The sequence below is a fragment of the Engraulis encrasicolus genome, chromosome 16, assembly GCF_034702125.1.
Source record: "Engraulis encrasicolus isolate BLACKSEA-1 chromosome 16, IST_EnEncr_1.0, whole genome shotgun sequence".
Classification (NCBI taxonomy): Eukaryota; Metazoa; Chordata; class Actinopteri; order Clupeiformes; family Engraulidae; genus Engraulis; species Engraulis encrasicolus.
The window spans coordinates 15102779-15122606 of NC_085872.1; the positions used below are offsets into that span (position 1 = coordinate 15102779).

Consider the following 19828-nt stretch of genomic DNA (forward strand, 5'->3'; position numbering starts at 1 on the left):
AAGAATGTTGATATGAACCTTGGAGAGCTACACATGGAACGAGTTCTAGGCGTGCAGTGGTGCATATTCTCTGATGACTTCCAGTTCAGGGTTACGGTGAAAGAACATCCAATGACCAGAAGAGGAGTGTTGGCCACTGTCGCTTCCATCTACGACCCATTGTACCGTTTCTATCTTCATGATTTCCTGCCATATGCGTCATGTGGAATGTGTCATCATGATGTGTATCAAGAATGAACAGGTGCTGCTTGTGTGTGATTATGGTCTAGTGCTGCTTAATTGGGTGTAAGGTATCATACTACCTATAACGTTAGTATGCCCCCATATTATTTATGAATGTAAAACTGTCCACAATAATTTGCAAAAGGCCTATTTATAATTTCTCCTATGGCCCTGCCGTTGTCACAAAGCTACTGCACTCAAAGCTCTCACTTGCGCTGTTGTCAGTTTGAATTAGGTTACATAACCTGGGTGTTCACGCATTTGATTATACTCTAGGCCAGGGGTGGGCAATTATTTTAGCTCAAGGGCAGCATTGGGTTTACAATATTAGCCAAAGGGCCACATATTACATACAACTTGTGTCAGAAGTTACAAAATAATGTACGTTGACATAACTTTTGGACTATTTCATTGATGAATACAGTAGTCTTGCTTAATCTCAAAGCTCAGAGACGACTGTATTGGTAGCCATTTTAAGAATGTTTGAATGAGAGCATCATACTGGATTTTTGAAGTTGTCCTTCCTGTTAAAGCTCTGTGGCGGGCCAGATGAAATGGCTGGACGGGCCGCATGTGGCCCCGGGGCCTCAGTTTCCCCACCTCTGCTCTAGGCTATATTCTGTAAAACCTGTTACCTTTTAAAACTTTTTTTTTTCAGCTCATGTTTCGAATAGTTGTTTATGCACGCTCTCCTTAGCGTTTGTTTGCACCGCCTAACTTCTCTGTGGGCTCCGAAGGCTCACTTCACCATAATGTTAAGTCCAAACCCTTCTCGTTTAGCCTTCAGTACAGAACGTGTTTTTTATAAAATTTTATGTTATTTTTATTTTTTTGCGGGTCATATTGGGCGGGTCGGGTAGGTTGGGTTGGGGCAGGTGTTAAAATAACACCCACCCGCGTATCACTAGTGTGCAGTATGTCATTGGTTAAGGACTTCTCACTTGTGTAAACAACTAGTGCTGAAAAGGCCCTAGCTGTGGCTCAATCGGCTGGGCACTCGACTGCTACACCGGCAACCTGGGTTCAACTCCGGCCCGAGGTCATTTGCCGAACCCTCCCCGTCTGTCTCTCTCTCCTCTCATTTCCTGTCCCTCTGTAACAATCCTGTCACATTAAAGGCATTTAAAGCCAAAAACTACTTTAAAAAAAGATAGTGCTGAATGATGTGGTTTTGAATAGCAAGAAGACACTCAGGTCTTATATTTCGCCTGCCATGCCTTATGCTTTTTAAATTTTTATGTCATGTTATTTTATTTTACATCCTATTTTACTGTATAGCACATTGAATTGCATTCATGTATGAAATGCGCTGTACAAATAAAATTGCCTTGCCTTGCCCAATAATAAGGCCAAGTGGCATTCTTTACAGTTTAGCAGGACAACCAGGTGATAAAATGTCAAATTTGTGGTCAAGTCCTGTCACATTGTAAGCACTATAGAAAGGAAAATATTACGAAACAAGATGAAGAATACACCTACCATTTGATCTGTTGAAATCATGTCCAAGATAGAAATCAATTAAGACTGTTTTTATATATTAAAAAACATCTCATAAGTTAATGTAATTAATTGTCCTTAGTTGTCCTTTGCTTTTCTTTTACTTTTCTCTACTTTGATTCCTTTATTGTCCTCATCCCAACCCTTTTGAGACGTTTTATTTTTTCATAATCATGAATATCCCTTAAAACAATAATTTTTTGTTAGTTTTGATGGCTGATATAGCCTATGATAGCCTATGTTTTCATTGTACGGTTGTTCATATAATGTAATAATCAGATGTTTCGAAAATGAAAGTATTTTGTTATTATTTACAATTTACCTAGTGTCCCACCTGGGGTTGGGTTTAGTAGTAGTAGTAGTAGTGGTAGTGATAAGCCCTGCCCAATCCTTTTTGTACGGATGCATGCAATTTTGCAGCGTCAATTACTTCTATAGATTATAAAAACATTTTAAAGATGTGATTTACCATAAAAAAAGAGATATTATTTTAAAAAAAGATATTTTTGTCAAGATTTTTTTGTTTGAAATTGTTTCATAATAACTTCTCTTCCAATCTCTTCTTACGTTTGTACAAGTTGAGCAGTTTCTGCCACCTGCTGGTGAGAGGTTAATATAATGTAATTCAGTGATTAGCAAACTCGACAAATAAACTACCAAATCTGTACTGTGGCGTCATCGAGAACAATTCAAATGTGCTTTACAGTTGAACCACATATAACAATATTACATATACCTTGCGCTATATGATTTAAACACATATTTTTTTTCTGTGTCACTCTCTCAGGAGTTATGAGTGGGCCAAGGCTAATGTAACAGCCTACACGTGCATCCGGAGTGTTATCTCCCACTCAGCAACAGATGTGTATAGGTACAATTGAATGTATGGTAGGCTATGTGAATTTTGCTCAGCTTTCAGTATAAAGTGTGGGCATGCATGCACAGTTCAATTTCAGATCTTGAGTTCAGCTTGTCCCTGACTTCATCACAGATTTTCTTCTGTCAGTTTGAGTGACATCCCTGACATGGTGTTTAGATGTTGCTTCAATAAATGTGTTAATATTAAAATAATAAGTATAAGACAATTGTTAATATTAAAATGATTTCCAATATTTTACAAAGAATGTGTTAAAAATGTAAAAGTACCAACTATGTAGAGAAACGAATGAAGTGACCTGACTCATTGAGGGACTACCCTTCACTGCAGGTATGTTCTTCAAAGTAATAAGATAATAGACAATAAACTAGGACTACATACAAGCTAAAATGCATTCCTTCAGGTTTAGGGAAAACATTGGATTACCAAAAATGTATCACGGTGGAGAATGTTTTCCTATTGGCTTTAAAAACATGACATACAGGTAACACTTGAGTGTCCGTAAAAGTGTTATAAACACTTTGTAGATAATGAACCTATTATAAAAAAAACATTTATAAATGTCTGTAAATGAGTAAGAAAAATGAGCAAGCACAGTCGCAGTAGTCCTGGATGTTTGTCCTCTAAAGAGGCAAAGAGATAAAACCACTGGACATTTAAAGCTCATCCAGTAGCCAATTTCAACTCCAACTGCAGCCGTAGGTTAGTTGTTATCTATTTACAAACGTTTAAATGTGTACTTTATGATTAGTGCATGTATATGTAGTGCATACATATCAATAAATGGATGATAAAGCTTTTTAGGCAACCTTTATTCTAAGTGTTTCTTTGACACAGGATGAAATCTTACAGGATCCCTATTTTGGCTCCACCTAACATGCACTGTTTAAGCACATGGTATGCCGGTTGTGGAATGCAGATACTATGTGAGGCAAACGAGAAATAGCAGTTGCTGTGGACTGACGCACAAGAGAGCCAATAGTCGCCAATAGAAGTCAATTGCTTTAGCTGATTACCTGTGCTATTTTGGAATCTGCAATCTACTTTTACCCGTTGAGTGTCCCGTGTCCCGAGCACACTATCAAGCAAGAGGCATTACGATTTCCACCATTGAGGTCTCCTTCCTTCTATCTTCTACCTGCCTTCTACCTTTGGTAGAGAATCTGAAGGAGACCTCAATGGTGGAAATCGTAGTTCAGCCATGGAATAAAACACACACAAAGATTTCAAAGTGTCCTTAACTCCTCACTCAACCTTGAATCAGCCTTTGCCCTGCATCTTAACCCGGGATGTGCACAGTAATCCTTCTCATCTAGTGTCTCTGTACAGCCTATACACTCTTCAAACTTTAAACCAGTGTCTTGCAGTACTCTCATTTAAAAAGAAATTATGGATGTAAAAAAAGAGAAGGTAAACAAAAATGCCTGTAAAAGACACATTTTATTCATTCAAATTATTCATGATTCAAGCAAGTCCCAGTTGAATGTCTGACATTTCTATCACTTTACACCGTTCCCTCATAAATTATATTTACAGTTATATTTAGCAATAGTACTTAAAATCTTCACTGTAAAAACTGAATACTGGCAACGACATGCGGTTTTAACTCATTATATGACACAAATAAATCACAGCACCTGCAACACAAAAAACAGGGAAAGGAAGGGATACATTGATTGTAATGGGATTGATTTTTCCCTCTTTGGTATTGCTCAATGAGTTATATAGCTGGAATTGCTCCCTGGCCAGTAACATGTGTGATGCTTGCACAATCTGAGGTATGACTGGGTCACGTGACCTTGCTCAGATCATCTGACCACCACTGTCATGGCAACCGCAGCCAGCTTCATCTGGCCTGCATCGTCTGAGCTGTCTGCTGGCATACCCACACTGAATAGACTTGCCCCCAAACCCTGGATACCCACCCCCATCACTCCCAACACACCCATCATGCACGTGCACACACGCACTCTGCACACACACGCACTCTGCACACACAGACACAGACACACACACGTGTGCACACACACACACACACACACACACACACACACACACACACACACACACACACACACACACACACACACACACACACACACAAACTCACATGCACACACGCACACACACACCTAAAGTATGACTGTAAACTGTAAGTATTCCAGACAAAATCCAGACACTTATTACAACCTAATTTACTGGAACATCACAGTTGTGTGCTTCTTTTTACTGCTTACATACTTATGTTACATGGCTGTCACCTCCAAAGTACATCTTTCATTGGAAGAACATTTATGTTGCAAAATAGCATTGCCGGGCCTAGCAATAATCTCCTGTTAATAAATAACTACTTTGCCATTTAGATATGTGTTGTTAACAGTGCAATATACGTAACATTACGCTTAATAACTGTAGAACATAGCTATGTCTTCAGTTCCACAGTACTAATTGTTTGAAAATAAGTACAAGATGAAAGGTAGTACAAAGTCCTGGATGCGGTGCCTGATGATTGACACTGCATGTCTCTCTGCATAGCTTACTGTACTACAAAGGTTGCACTGCTCTCCAAGGGCCATCCTCAGGAGGCTTAGATGGCATACTGCTATAGTTTGTTTGACACTCTCTGTGGCAAGATTGTCGGGTACTACTGTACTTCTCTCGTCTTACAAGACACTTGTAAGAAGATTTACTGTACCTTAGTTCCTGTGTATGTAAGTAGATAGCAACTTCTATATCTACAAGGCAGTCCGTACTGCCCAGAAATTGATGTTTCAACTCTTGTTTTGATGTCAAACATAACTTGACTGTGCTAGAAAGTTCTCCAAAGTCAGTGGTTTTCCATCTGTTGGTGTTAAAGTACCCCGGAACTACCACTGGTGTGCCACCTCTCTCTCTCTCGCACTTCATATCATTTAGTGACACATGCTTTGGCTAGATCTTTCCTTGTTGTTTACATTTACAATTTATATTTTTCTGCTGTTGGCAGGGAGAGATATCAGCCAGAGACTCTCCTCACAAGAGAATGCAAGTGCCCGACTTTTTCTCGTCATCGAGACCGGCTGCGGACTCTTTCCTGTTGGGATCGTTGAGCTCGTCGAATAGTTTGGTTTCAATCATCTCCGTCTGCCAGGGGATGGGAACGGCGCCTGTGGAAAACTCCTTGAAGAATTTGTCATCCTTATCGTCGAGCGTGATGCCTTTGATATCAGAGAACTCTGCAATGTCACCAGTGTCCTTGGCATACACAACGTTGGGCTTGGGCACCCAGGGGGGTGTGGTCAGGCCAGCCTCCAGACGTGGGAAGTTGATGGACTTGAAAAACTCGTGCTTCCTGGGGTCCTCATTGTTGTTCCTGTGGGGAGCAGAGAGCCTTGGTATGAGTACTGATAGACATAGCCTACATACATACATACATACATACATACATACATACATACATACATACATACATACATACATACATACATACATACATACATACATACACACACATACATTCATACATACATAGGTACATAGGTACATACATACATACATACATACATACATACATACATACATACATACATACATACATACATACATACATACATACATACATGCATACATGCATACATGCATACATACATACAGTGTAGACCGAAAACGAGTACACCCCTTTTGAAAAGTAACAAGATTTTGAACAATATTTCAATAAGCATATGTTATTTACAATATGTGCGTAGAGTAAGTTTAACACAACATCTGTAGAGCTTACAAAAGAAAAGTTACGTAAATAGTATAAGTTAAATGACTTATCGTTCCATTTTTGTGAGGTTATAGTGGTGCAAAATGGAGTACACCCCTATGTTAAAATTCCATAGAGAGGATCACAATCTGCTTCAGTATTCACAGTACATGCTGACATGCATTTTTCTTTTGGTGAAATTCAGCCTCCCAATGTTGACGGCATGTATCCAACCCCAAACCAAGGAAGTCCCATTACCATTCTCGACTGAAAGCATGGGACACTTTTCTTTGTACTTTGTACTTGGTTACCACCACACATGCTTGACACCATCAAAAGAAACTGTGTTTATCATAGTCTCATCAGAGACCATGGATATGGATTGCTGGAACCATAAGATTTGTTTGTTTTCTACAGTGTCAGACATGTGTGGTGGTAACCAAGTAAGTTGTACACATAAACGTGCTTACAGTGAAGTATAGGACTGGTATGGTTTTGGCAGCATATACGTATGTTGTTAACACTGGAAAGCTGAATTTCAACCAAAGAACCGTGCATGTGAACATGTACCATGACTACTGAAGCAGATCCTCTCTGTGGGATTTTAACATAGGTATGTATTCATTTCCATTTCACAAAATCATTTTTAAGCTATATTATTAACCTTACATTTCTGTTGTAAGCTCAACAGATGAAGCTGAAACCAGATGCATTTTCTCCTGCTAACTCAAAGGGTAATGATACATATGTTATCAAACACCATATATTTTGACCCTACAACATGAAAACTAATATTTTGTCTCGTTAGTGAAACTAGTTGGGATTTTCTTTCTGGTTTCCTTTAACCACTAGTGTCTAGTAACTAAGTGTAGAGGCTTTCTTTTTTTTGTAGTGGCAAGGATGCTTTGTTCGTAGCTAAGGTGCTGTTTCCACGTAACTGGATTTTTAAAAATGTGGATGTTTTTTTTCTCCAGTTTAGGTATAAACACAACATGTGGATAAAAAAAAACACCATTGTAACAGGCGCATGTTAGCCCCCTAAATGGGATATTATTAAAGCCAGATTCTTGATATGTGGATTTTAAAACTCTGTTAACTTGGAAACGGAAAGTCAAAACCAATGCGTTTTCAAAAGTACGCTGTATGTATAGATCTCCAAATGTTCCTCACATCCTGAGTGCTGCACGAAATTCATCATCCCGATGCGACCCTGACAAGATAAGGACAAGTGCCCCATAGCTCAGAGTTTAGGAGTCAGCTTAAATAGAGACAGGCAGTGGACCTAGCCTATCGTGACTACAAAGCTCCGAGAGTGTAGTCTGGTCAAGTAGTCTCATAAACAGAGTTAAAATAAGTTGTGCTTCACTCGCATCTAACAAACGCCTCTGTATGCTACTGGTAGAAGCTGCAATGAATCAATTTCAACCCACCCCATCAAGCCTTTGGGAAAGCTTGACTTTAATGGACTCCAATTCAGGAGCATATTTTAATTACACAAGATAGTCAGCCTGGCCCCGGCAGTACACCGGCCAGACCAGTGAGAAAGTATTGGAGCGGGCCCCAGGCTATAGCAGAGGAGCCCTAATGCAGACGTTATTCAATGTCTTAACATGGATAATGTGGTGCTACTAAGCTACTAAGTGGACGTACTTGCAGCCAAGACGGTCGTCAATCTTCTTCGCGAGGAAGGCATTGATGACATCTTTGGTGGGGGCGTCGAAGTTCTTGTGTTCATACTTGGGGTCCTCATTAATGATGCGCCTCTGCACCTCCTCCTTCTCCACCTTCTGCTTCTTGTCTTCAGGGCCCTTAAAGGTGGTGTAGCCAGCCACCATCTCGTAGATACTGACACCAAGGGCCCACCAGTCCACTGATGTCCGGTAGGGGATGTCAGTCAGAATCTCGGGGGCCATGTATGCTCCGGTACCAGCCTGGGTAAAAGAAGGATGACAGAAAGATACAGGTAAAAGGCATTGCCAGGTAATTTTACGTTTATTGTTTAGTCCAATGACAAATGCAGAATGACAAGTGCAGAATGTTGCCTCTCAAACATCTGTTAATTGTCCATTTCATAAATACAGTCCATCTACACAGTCCTGACACCATTCATTGAAATAGCTCAGTGTTTCAGGCCTAGCCAAGTACATATTATTATTATCAACAATGGCACTAAAAGAAGTTGGGTTGGGTGTTTTAATTTGGTTATTCGCTGCAGCTGAATCTGGACACATGTAACAGTGCCAATAATGCATATAGTGAATTCCTGGCTATACATCTGCACCGTTCACATACTTTGCAGTATCACATGTTATTACTGTATCCACACTGCAAGTGGTAAAATGAAAGAGCAAATGAAAACTGCATCAGCTTGGGCCCTGGCTGTGACGTAAGCTGTAAGGACTTTGACTGGTAAGCTGGGGACCTGTGTTTGACTCCGGGGCCCGAGGTCTATTGTAAATCCTCCCCATCTCTCTCTCCCACTTAGTTCCTGTCACCATCTCACACTGTCCCAGCAAGTAAAGGCATAAAAAGCCCCTAAAATATTCATTTTTAAATGTATCATTTTGATGGTATTCAGGCAACTAATGCTGCTGTACTTTCACATTAGAGTGAAATTTGATTCATTTGAGTAAAAAATATTAGTTTGATCAGAAGTGCGGCAAAACACCACATTCAAAACAGGAGAATGGACATTTCCAATGAGAGTCCAATGATTGCACTTCTCACAATGCACAAGACACCGCTGAGATATAGCCATTAAACTGTGTCAAGGACACATACAGACAGATCTCCCCCTTCTTACACATCCTCATCTTCTCAGTGGTTTTAACTACTGAGGTTTAAAACAACTAAAGAGATTTAAATCAACTGTAACTGACTGAATAGACAGTCATCTGTCAAAAATAGGACAAAAAATTGTGTTTCTGAGAAGTGAGACTGGAAAGTAACTGGTTGTGCTGGTGTAGTAGTGATGTCTTTGCGCATGGGGATTTTATGTAACGCTGTCCTTAGTTCCGAGTTGACCTCACCGTATGGCAAGGGAGAAGAAGCTTAGGTGTAATCCGTTGCTACCTGTCAGAAGTCATGGAGGTATCCATGGTGATGTATGCTCTGAGTCATTACATAAAGAGCACATCATGGTCAGTACCTAGACAAAGGTGCACAGAGCACACCTCATATACAGAATTCCTATACACTTAATGCAGTCTTTTCATACCTACACACACAAAATAAGAATGGGAGAAGACACATGTGCACTGGTGCATATTCTGTTGCATAGATACACACAGCAATCAATTATTAAACTGTGCACAGTGGTGACCAAAAAGTGTGTGTATGTATAACACACATATGAATTTGTTTGCATATTAGATGATTGTTATCGCATTGCTGTTGTGACGTTACACTGGCTGTGTTGCATGGAGTGTTTCATCGGTTTAACTTTTCTTTTCCCAGTCATCCACCAACAGTCTTAAGTCTGTGTGAGTGATGGCTTTAACCTTGTGAAGGAAATCAGTGCTTTTCACGAAATCATAACTTTTTAGAGCTGTACCGCACATGAAAAGTACACAGTAGGAAAACAGACTCAGCCATGGCCACATCAACAGTATACAGAAATGTGTCTGAAGCAGTCGACTAGTTGGGGTCAATATGGCCTAAAGCCTACTGTGAATGCTGTAAAAAAATGTTCTAACACTCATATACCCTGTTATAGCTCAAGTATAACTTTCTGCCAAAATGTTACATTTTTAACTCAATGTCCTGTACAGATGTTCTCCTTTACAAACACACCTTGTATAAACTACATATTGTAATAACATATATAACTAGATATTAAAACCAAAATCAGCCATCTCATGTATAATCTTTAAAGCAGGGTATGCAAACATTATCCCAATGTCAATCTGTCGGCTCGTAAACTGTGCAAAGCTAATGATGCTCAATTTCTGATCTTTGTCTGCCTGATCATGTGATTTGCTGTCAGACCATATTAGCTAAGCAGTCAGAATCCATTTCAATACACAGAGCATTCACTCAAACAGCTTGAGGAACATCAGCTGCCCTCCTCTGATGTGTCTGGGGTCTGTAATGATGCAACCACAACCCCTTAGAATATCTCCATTTTTTTAGTCAGATGTATTGCTTGTGCTGGAGTTTAACATGCATGCACGACTACACTTGTTGTATGTCCTACAACTCCAACTGCCGATGCCTCGCTCTTGTCCTGCCATTCCCGATCCCTCTCCTCTCCTTTGAGCTCTCGGTAGTCTGATTGGAGACAGATTTGTGTAATGCCTCCTAAGTAAGAGGATGAAGGCAGCAAAGCCAGTCAAGCCGCTGCAGGTAGGCTTGGGTCTCAGCCCGTAGCCATGGACCCAAGAAGGGCACAAGATAATGAGCTTAACTCTGTGTTGCTCTGTGTGCCCCTGCGTTTAATTTGGCCAAAGCTTTATGCATGCCCAAACGGTGTTGCCCTACCAGAACCTTTCTCGATCAGTCTGACAGCTGACAGGAGAAAGTTGTCTGACTTAGGATGCTGTCATTTGTGAATGTGTCTGGCATGACGGTATGGGACACATAAACTTGAGAAATTCCCCTCCTTGCCACACCGGATTACACACTGGAAGGAGTGGGGAAATGTTAAGTGCATGGCACAAATAAATGACATCGCCCTGAGCCGTCTGCCATCAGCTAACAATCGTCGTGTGTCCATGCTTAGTAAATTTAAAAAAATGACTTATGGCTAGCATCTTCACCTGGACCCAAATGACTTCTGACAGAAATCCATTTGCCAAATGCCTGCCCCCAAAAATCAAAAATAAATTCCAAGTTTAAGGGAATTGTTGGGGAAGTTAAAAGCAACAGCGTTCGTCTTACATAGCATAGTTTTTCCAAATACCCCCAGTTTCACGGAACCTATGCTATTACACTCTCTCCTCCCTCATTTTTCCACTTAATAAAGATGACCTAAGCATGCATACTACTGACAACCTTTCCCACTAAAACGGCCATGCCTTCTTTTCTCACATAGCTGTTCTTTTATGTCCTCAGCAACAGTGACAAGTGACACGTGAGACTGGAATCACATGTGCTGTTCAGTCTCTGCAGCTGCAACTCAACCTTCACATTTGCTTCATAATCTTGACTTCTATTATGTATCTGATCTTTCACAGTGTTTTTTAGTATACTTTTCTACAAGTTGCTCACTGTTTTACAGGGTTCACAGGAAGTGCTGTACATAGGCCTATGCTGTATGTCTGCAGCATGTACAAGTGGCATCACGGCAGTCTAATTTTGAATTTTGGTCAGTTACACTCAGGACCGCTGACAGCTTTGGCTGGGCCCTGGACAAAGTCAACTGAAAGGGCCCACCACCCAATACATTCAATGTAATGAGGACGCCTTTTTTGGGCCCCCTATCTCCCAGGGCCCGGGACAACTCACTCCTATGCCCCCCCCTGTCAGCGTCCCTGGTTACACTCCTCCACAGGTCTTCCTTTAGCTTGAAGCTGGGGGTGAGGGTGAGCCAGCGCCAGTAATAGTCAAGGCTGAGCTGAGAATCTCAGAGATAAGGAGGTTATATAACCTTTAAGAGTGTGGTATGAGTTTTTGAACATTCTATAAAAAAGAATGTGTTATATAACAACGCAAGATTCTAAAATTCCAAATTGTATTGTATGGCGGTATCCAGAATTCTATAGAACTGCCCGAACATTCCCGTCACACCGGTGTGACAATACACTCCAAAAGGTGGAGGTATATAGGAGAGGGATGGTAAATGCATACGTGGACTGCAGCTGTCAGACTTATACAGCAGGGCTTTTTCTAGGATTTTTTGGCATGAGGGAGCATCATGGCAGGTTGCGGGCCACCGTGACTGAGAAATTTACTAGGGGCGCTCAAAAAAGTAATTTGTATATTTAAAAAGTATGAGGGCGCACCCGCGGAGGTATGAGGGTGGAGCACCCCTATTTCCCCGTTCAGAAAAAGCCCTGCACAGTACAGCAAAACTGAAGCCTGATTTGTTGAGACAAATGGCACTTGCAGGAACAAGAGAGCCGTCAATTCTGCACTGTTAAGCAAATTGACTCTCAAAATGGCTTATCCCGTTAAGACACGGCTTTATAAATTTGCTGTTACCAGTATGGCAATGACCCAGTCGTAGTGCATTACCAAAGGGCCTGTGTTATGTCATAGTATTGTAGTACTATGGTAGTTAACTTTCCAATGACTATTACAGTGTGCCACTGCCATGCTTTAAGGGGCTACGCAAGCTCATGATAAAACATGCCCCTGCACCTCTCTCCTGACACTTTCATCATGACTACAATGAGATACGTTCAGTGTCCAATGAGTAGCACCTACCTTTTGGGTAATGGTCTTTCCAGCAGGTAGCTCCACAGCCAACCCCAGATCAGAGAGGCGGCACTGGCCCGCGCTATCAAGGAGCACGTTCTCTGGCTTCATGTCACGGTACACAATGTCCATCGCATGGAGGTGCAGGATGCCGGTGGTGATCTGGGCAGTGTAGTAGATAATGCGATCCATCTCGATACCTTTCTCTCCCATGTTGTAGATGTGATACCTGAGGTCTCCTCCGTTCATCAAGCTCATGACCAGACACAGATGCTCCTTGGTGTCATAGGCATATGACAGGCAGACGATGAACAGGCTGTTCACTTTTTCCAGAATCTTCTTTTCCAGCAGAGCCATCTTCTCACCGTGTTTCTTCTTCAGTCGCTTCTTGTCCAGCTTTTTGCAGGCATACATCTGTCCGGTGTTTTTCACTTGCACTGCACATACCTGGAGAAGATGAGAAATTGGATTGGTTCAGCAAGTGTGCAAGGATGTCTTGGGATATAGACATCTGAATCTTTACGAAATAAACAACTGGCATGTTGGCAGGGGAGGTCTTTACACCCAGATTTCTTGCTATATGCCCACTTTCTCTACATTTTAATCACAATGTCAGTTTAGCATCTATTGAACGGGATAAATAATAAAAGAGTTGGGAACTTACCTCTCCGAATCCTCCCTTTCCCAATGTCCTAAACTCATAGAAGTATTTGTCAGTGATTGGTTGCTTCTCAAATTCTTTCCACTGCAGGAACTTGTCAAAGAATGGACTGCCTTGGTAATCCGTAAATGGTTTTCCCTTGAGGAATTCTCTGGTGCCATCTTTCACTTTCGGCATCACCTCATCGAAATCCTTGTCTGTGACTGCTTTGCATTTGTCAAGCGGCTCTCCCGTCAAGAACTTGAGGTGACTCTTGGAGCCCTCCTTGCAGTACTTGTTGATGATGTTTGTTTTGCTCTTCTCTCTGGCAGGGCCGGGCAGCGAAAGTTCCCAGTCGTTCAGGTCATCCAGGTACTCTGCGGCAGCCACAAACTCAGGAGAAGCACTCTTCAGGTAGTCACGGAAGAACTTCTTCCCAATGGGCTGCTGCTCACACAAGCTCTCGTAGTTCTTCTCGATCGACGCCCGGGCGGCCGCACACGCCTCTGGCTTGGGCAGAGACAGACTTCGCCGCCGCTTTTTCATCTCCTTGTCATCTCCGCCCTGGGCTTTTAGATAGGCGGTGTTTTGCACCAGGTTATCGAGTCCTCCCATGTCACACATCTTGGCGGCTTTGTTCGGTCTGTCCCCCCACGAAAGTGAAAACTTTGGAGTCCCTGTGTGGACAGGCTAGTCAGCTAAGTGAACGATGCTCCTGCCACTGTGTGTTCCCCTGTGGTTGTGAGAGTACAGTATGCCTTGCTCCGACACCAAGGTGCGAATGAGCCACCTCGACGTACCAACCTGCAGACCAAAGACACACTGACACACCCAGTAATTACTCATTTAGAATTAAATACCTGTAGGGGATTTACACGTAAGTACCTTTGCACAGTCTATTCATGGAAAGGAACTTGTAAGAGGGTTCTTTCTTAAGAGGCTTTTCCTCCGACTATATTTAGCCAGGTGCAGAGTGAAAAAGGTAATGGTTGTTCGTCGGAGTCAGCTGTCCAAACGTTAAAGGTTGATAGGCATGAGGGGGAGCATCCCAGTGGGAGGCTTATAGCTTAGTGTGATGATAATGTACAAACAGAACGAGGTGAGGCACAGAAGGAAAGAGCGAGAGAGAGAGAGCGAGAGTGGCTAATGGCCTCATACAACATCTCTGTAGTGGTATGAGATCCCCCAGACCAGTGCAGAAGTCCTGGCTTGCATAGATTGAATACATGTGTGCCATGTGTTGGTGGAAATATTATATTACACTATTTCTGTACTGTTTGCTTATCTGTGCTGGGTGTGATAGTGAAATTGTGTCTGTTGTATGTCTAGTATATCTCTGTTACATCTGATCTCTACTTGGTTATGATAATAGGCTTAGATGAGTAAATAACCTCCCAGACTGCCATTGTCTGGGACAAGAACTGCATACAGTCTGTAAAGCTTTATTGAAATTCTTACGCACATACACACACAGTCAAATCGCATCCTTACATTCACATTCTCGCTTACTTGAAGAGAAGATCCCTCGTATATGACTTAAGTACACAAACAACTCTTTTCATCGGTTAGTAAAAAAGGCCAACAAAGTCCACTTTTTGTCCCACAAGGTTGTCTCAAATGGAACCACCAACACAAAATAAATGAGCATTAGTGGCTAATTTTGCGTTTGTTGGTTTCGCCTCACAGAAGCAACAACGGTGCCAAATGTAAACAGTGGAGTAAACCATGGCATCTTCATGTGCCAGGTGTCTGTGAGAGGTCTGACCTCCTGTTTCTGCTTCGTTGAGAGGTCTGATGCTTCTTCATTGTGGCTTGGCCTTAATCTGTCTGCCTCCTCTGGAGAGTATGGGCACACAAAGGTGTAAACGCACAGTACACTCTGCAGGCAACAGCACACACAAACACAAACACGCACACACACATGTGTACATACACACACGCACGCACGCACGCACGCACGCATGCACACATGCACATACACACACACACACACACACACGCACGCACGCACTCACACACACACACACACACACACACACAGAAAAATACTTGTATGGCACAAGGACGATAAAAACGAGAAAGGTCACATTGTCACAGCCTCAGGCATAATGTCCGGAGAAAGTCACAAATATGTTCTCTGCCTCAAACACAGTGTGACAGCATGAGTGATGTGATGGATGGTGAGTATGGAAAATTGTTACTGGCAAGTGGGCACAGAAAACCATAAGACAGAATTATGAATATATGAATTACAGTGGTGCTCATATGTTTACATACCCCAGCAGAATATTCGCTTTCTTGGCAATTTCACACAAAATATGAAGGATTACACAAAACCTTTGTTTTCACTCATTGCTAGTGACTGGCTTAAGATATTTATTACCAATCGTCTGTGTTTGCTCTTTCAAAAGCATGATCACAACCCAAACTACCCAAATGACCCTGTTCAAAAGTTTACATACCCTAGTTTCTGATGCTGAATATGGCCCTGTTTAACATCAAGGACCGGTCTAAATTGTTTGTGGTAGTTGTGGATAAGGCTCTTAATGTTCTCAGATGACAAGACAACACATTCTTCCTGACTGAATGGTTGTTTCCTATAATATTTTTGGGTGTCTTGCTGGAAACTCATATTTGAGGTTTCCACTGAGTGACTCAATGATGTTGAGATCAGGAGAGTGAGACGGTCACTCAAAAACTTCCTTTTATTCTTTCTGAAGCTAATGACGGGTTGATTTGGCTTCCTGTGTCGAAATATTGTCATGTTGGCATGTCCAAACAATGGACCATGTGCAGTTTCAAGGGTGATGTGTGTCAAGTTTCCTCCAGTATTTTTCACAGGGCAATGTATTCATCATTCTGCGAGTATGGACCAAAAGTATAGTGCATTTGTAACTCAAATGCCCCCATGACATCAGTGGTCCATGACCATGTTTCACAGAAGGGATGGCGTAACTTTCATCATAGACTCTGTTGACTGTTCTCCAAATGGTACTGTTAATAGTGGCTGAAAAAAAGTTCCATATTGATCTAATTTTTCCAAATGACTTTGTCACAGGCATTCTGATGCGACTCACTATGTTATTTGGTGTATCATATGCAAAATAACATGTTTGCATTTTTGTAGTAATGGCTTTCTCCTGGCAACCCCCAACAGCCCATCTTTCATCAAGTGCCTCTTTGCTGTACAGTTTAAAGCATTTTTTCATGTTGTCCTATATTTCACCTAAAGTTATTTTTTGGTTGTCCTATGCATCCTGAACAATTTCCCTTGCAATGATCATTGCAATGCAATGATTCCCTTGCCCAATGGCTTATTCCAACCAAACCCCCTCATATTGCATTTCTGAATTGAAATTCCAACAGTGTCAACATGACAATATTTCGACACAGAAAGCCAAATCAACCCGTCATTAGCTTCAGAAAGAATAAAATGAAGGTTTTTGAGCGACCATCTCACTCTCCTGATCTCAACATCATTGAGCCACTCAGGGGAAACCTCAAATATGAGGTTCCAGCAAGACACCCAAAAATATTATAGGAAACAACCATTCAGCCAGGAAGAATGTGCCGTTTTGTCATCTGAGAACATTAAGAGCCTTAACCACAACTACCACAAACAATTTAGAGCGGTCCTTGATGTTAAACAGGGCTATATTCAGCATCAGAAACTAGGGTATGTAGACTTTTGAACAGGGTCATTTGGGTAGTTTGGGTTGTGATCATGCTTTTGAAAGAGTAAACACAGAAGATTGCTAATAAATGTCTTAAGCCAGTCACTAGCAATGAGTGAAAAAAAAGGTTTTGTGTAATCCTTCATATTTTGTGAGAAATCGCAGAGAAAGCGTATATTTTGCTGGGGTATGTAAACATATGAGCACCACTGTATAATGGTAATTCTGTTCAAGGATTGTGCTTACAGCAGGGGTCTCCAACCTTTCAGGGTCTGACGGCTACCGAGGGCTAATGTGGGCTATCCAAGGACTACCCGAGGGCTACTTTTTAATTTTAAAATCATCTACTGGTGTCTTGACATCATTCTGATTATAGGCTCATCATTTAGAAATATACTTATCAGCTCTAAAGAAATACCTGTGAAGAAAGACACTGACTTTGACCAAAACCTTGTTGTCATTACTATGTATTAACATCCTTGGTGGGTACCTCAGAAGCTCCTGGAGGGCTACCCGGTGCCCGCAGGCACCACATTGGTGACACCTGGCCTACAGTGTTCTCTGATGGACTGAATTCCACAGGTTGGCTGAAGCAACTGGAAAATAGGAGCCTGAGAGAAATTGTGTGGACAACTCACCCATCATGATTAGGGATTACAATAAATATACAAATACAATACAATAATATTACACCAATATAAAATAGATTGCATTTCCTCACATAAAATGCAGGAGTATGCTTGCCCTTTATGCATTCACTGCCCTTCATGCATTTGTTGCCCCTCCTGCATTTGTTGCCCTTCTTGCATACGCAACACACACACACCGTCACACATTGCCTAAAGACACACTACAGGAAAAAAGCTAAAAACAAGATTTCGTAAAGAAGCAACCCTAGAGGTCATGTTGCGCGATTACTAGATAGATACTAATTTGTAAGATACTAATTTGCTTACTTAAGGAGTGGGGTCAAATGCACCAAATTTGATATCCCCTTAGGGATGGGGGAGATCATGTGTACCAAGTTTAGTTGTGATAAGAGTAGACATTGCTGAGATATGAGATAACCTCCTTTTGAGTTTCAAATTTGACCTAAAAGGTCAAGTTCCATGTTGGCAACCAAGTGATTCTGAATCCTTAGTGCATGCTTATAACTTCTGCCATGGTTTGCAAACTTTTAACAAAAAATGGCATCAAAAGTTTTTTTAGGGTCTTGGCTCGCTGACTAGACAATGTAAACAGTGTTACGGTACATACACGCACAGACGGCGCGTTTCCTTAACGTCTCCGTGAGCAGTGTGAGTCTGAGAGGTTTGTGGGCTGCCTTTCACACTGCACAGTCAACGTCCACGTTCTATCCGCGGGCAGCAGCCATTCATTTTCAATGGGAGCTGCGCATTGAACGTGGACGTCCGCGCAGGAAAATAGACTCGAGTTCTATTTTCAAGGAGCAAGGCGGACATGTCTGGTGTGCCTGTGTGCAAGGCATGATTTGTGTTCATGCATTCTAACCGTTTCGGACTGATAACGGACACGTGAAGTGGACGTACTGTGGACGTCCGCGCCATTGGTGTGTATGCACCGTTATGGGCCAAAAACAATTTTGCTAATTGTGGCACCCCCCCCCCAGTGGCCGATTCGCACAAAAGTTTGTATGTAGCCTCTGAAGATTCTGTCCATTTCCCAATGTCTAGTGTGGGCCCTTCGAAGTGTGTCAGCCTTCGTAGTCACGCCCAGTGATTGGATACTCTTTGGTGAACTCTGCGGAGTATCCAATCACTGGGCCTGACTACGAAGGCTGACACACTACCAAGGCTCATACACTTGATATTGGGAAATAGTGAATGTGTACATTTTTGTTGTAATACGAGATATGAGCTCACTTCCTGTTTGACATCTTTGCCGCCAACTTTGATTGGCTCCTGTTTGAAGACGGTTTGATCTATCGTTTCAGAAATGTAAGGAAAGATGTATCTCAGTCTAAAGATGGGGGCCATTTTTATCGATTTTTTAAAAATTCAAAATGTCAGGAAAACTATTCTGGTGGAAAAAGACATAATTGTTGGATTCATCTTGGCCCAAGGATTCCAGGAATACCAGGATTTTGAAAATCGGACCAACCGTACAAAAGTTACAGTTTTCTTGTCTTGTTGGTGGCGCTAGAGAGCTTGAGGTAGCCCTAAACAAAGTATGCCGAGTCTCCAAGGTGCAGTTTTAACTAAAACATAAATAAAGCATTGATCTCTCTCTCTCTCTCTCTCTCTCTCTCTCTCTCTCTCTCTCTCTCTCTCTCTCTCTCTCTCTCTCTCTCTCTCTCTCTCTCTCTCTCTCTCTCTCTCTCTTTCACACACACACACACACACACACACACACACACACACACACACACACACACACACACACACACACACACACACACACACACACTCATACATGAATTTACAATTCTTTCTCTGGCACATTCACTCACAACACACACACAACACACACTCACACGTGCAGTTTTCAACACTAACATACAGATATAGACATGAACAATACACCCCATCTTTCAATCTCTCTCTCTCTCTCTCTCTCTCTCTCTCTCTCTCTCTCTCTCTCTCTCTCTCTCTCTCTCTCTCTCTCTCTCTCTCTCTCTCTCTCTCTCTCTCTGTTGCTCTCTCCACACACACACACACACACACACACACACACACACACACACACACACACACACACACACACACACACACACACACACACACACACACACACACCTACTCATACATGAATTTACAATTCTTTCTCTGGCACATTCACTCACAACACACACACAACACACACTCACACGTGCA

General features: G+C 41.9%; 1 protein-coding gene across 1 annotated transcript; it reads right to left on the reverse strand.

Moving 5' to 3' along the window:
* Nucleotides 1-5585: 5585 nt before the first annotated feature.
* Nucleotides 5586-13944, reverse strand: grk7a (G protein-coupled receptor kinase 7a). Its single transcript, XM_063218805.1, has 4 exons — nt 13345-13944; nt 12690-13127; nt 7974-8254; nt 5586-5948 (listed from the first exon to the last, which is right to left on the reverse strand). The coding sequence occupies exons 1-4, from the start codon at nt 13942-13944 to the stop codon at nt 5609-5611; spliced, it is 1659 nt and encodes a 552-aa protein (XP_063074875.1). The 3' UTR covers nt 5586-5608.
* Nucleotides 13945-19828: the final 5884 nt, after the last annotated feature.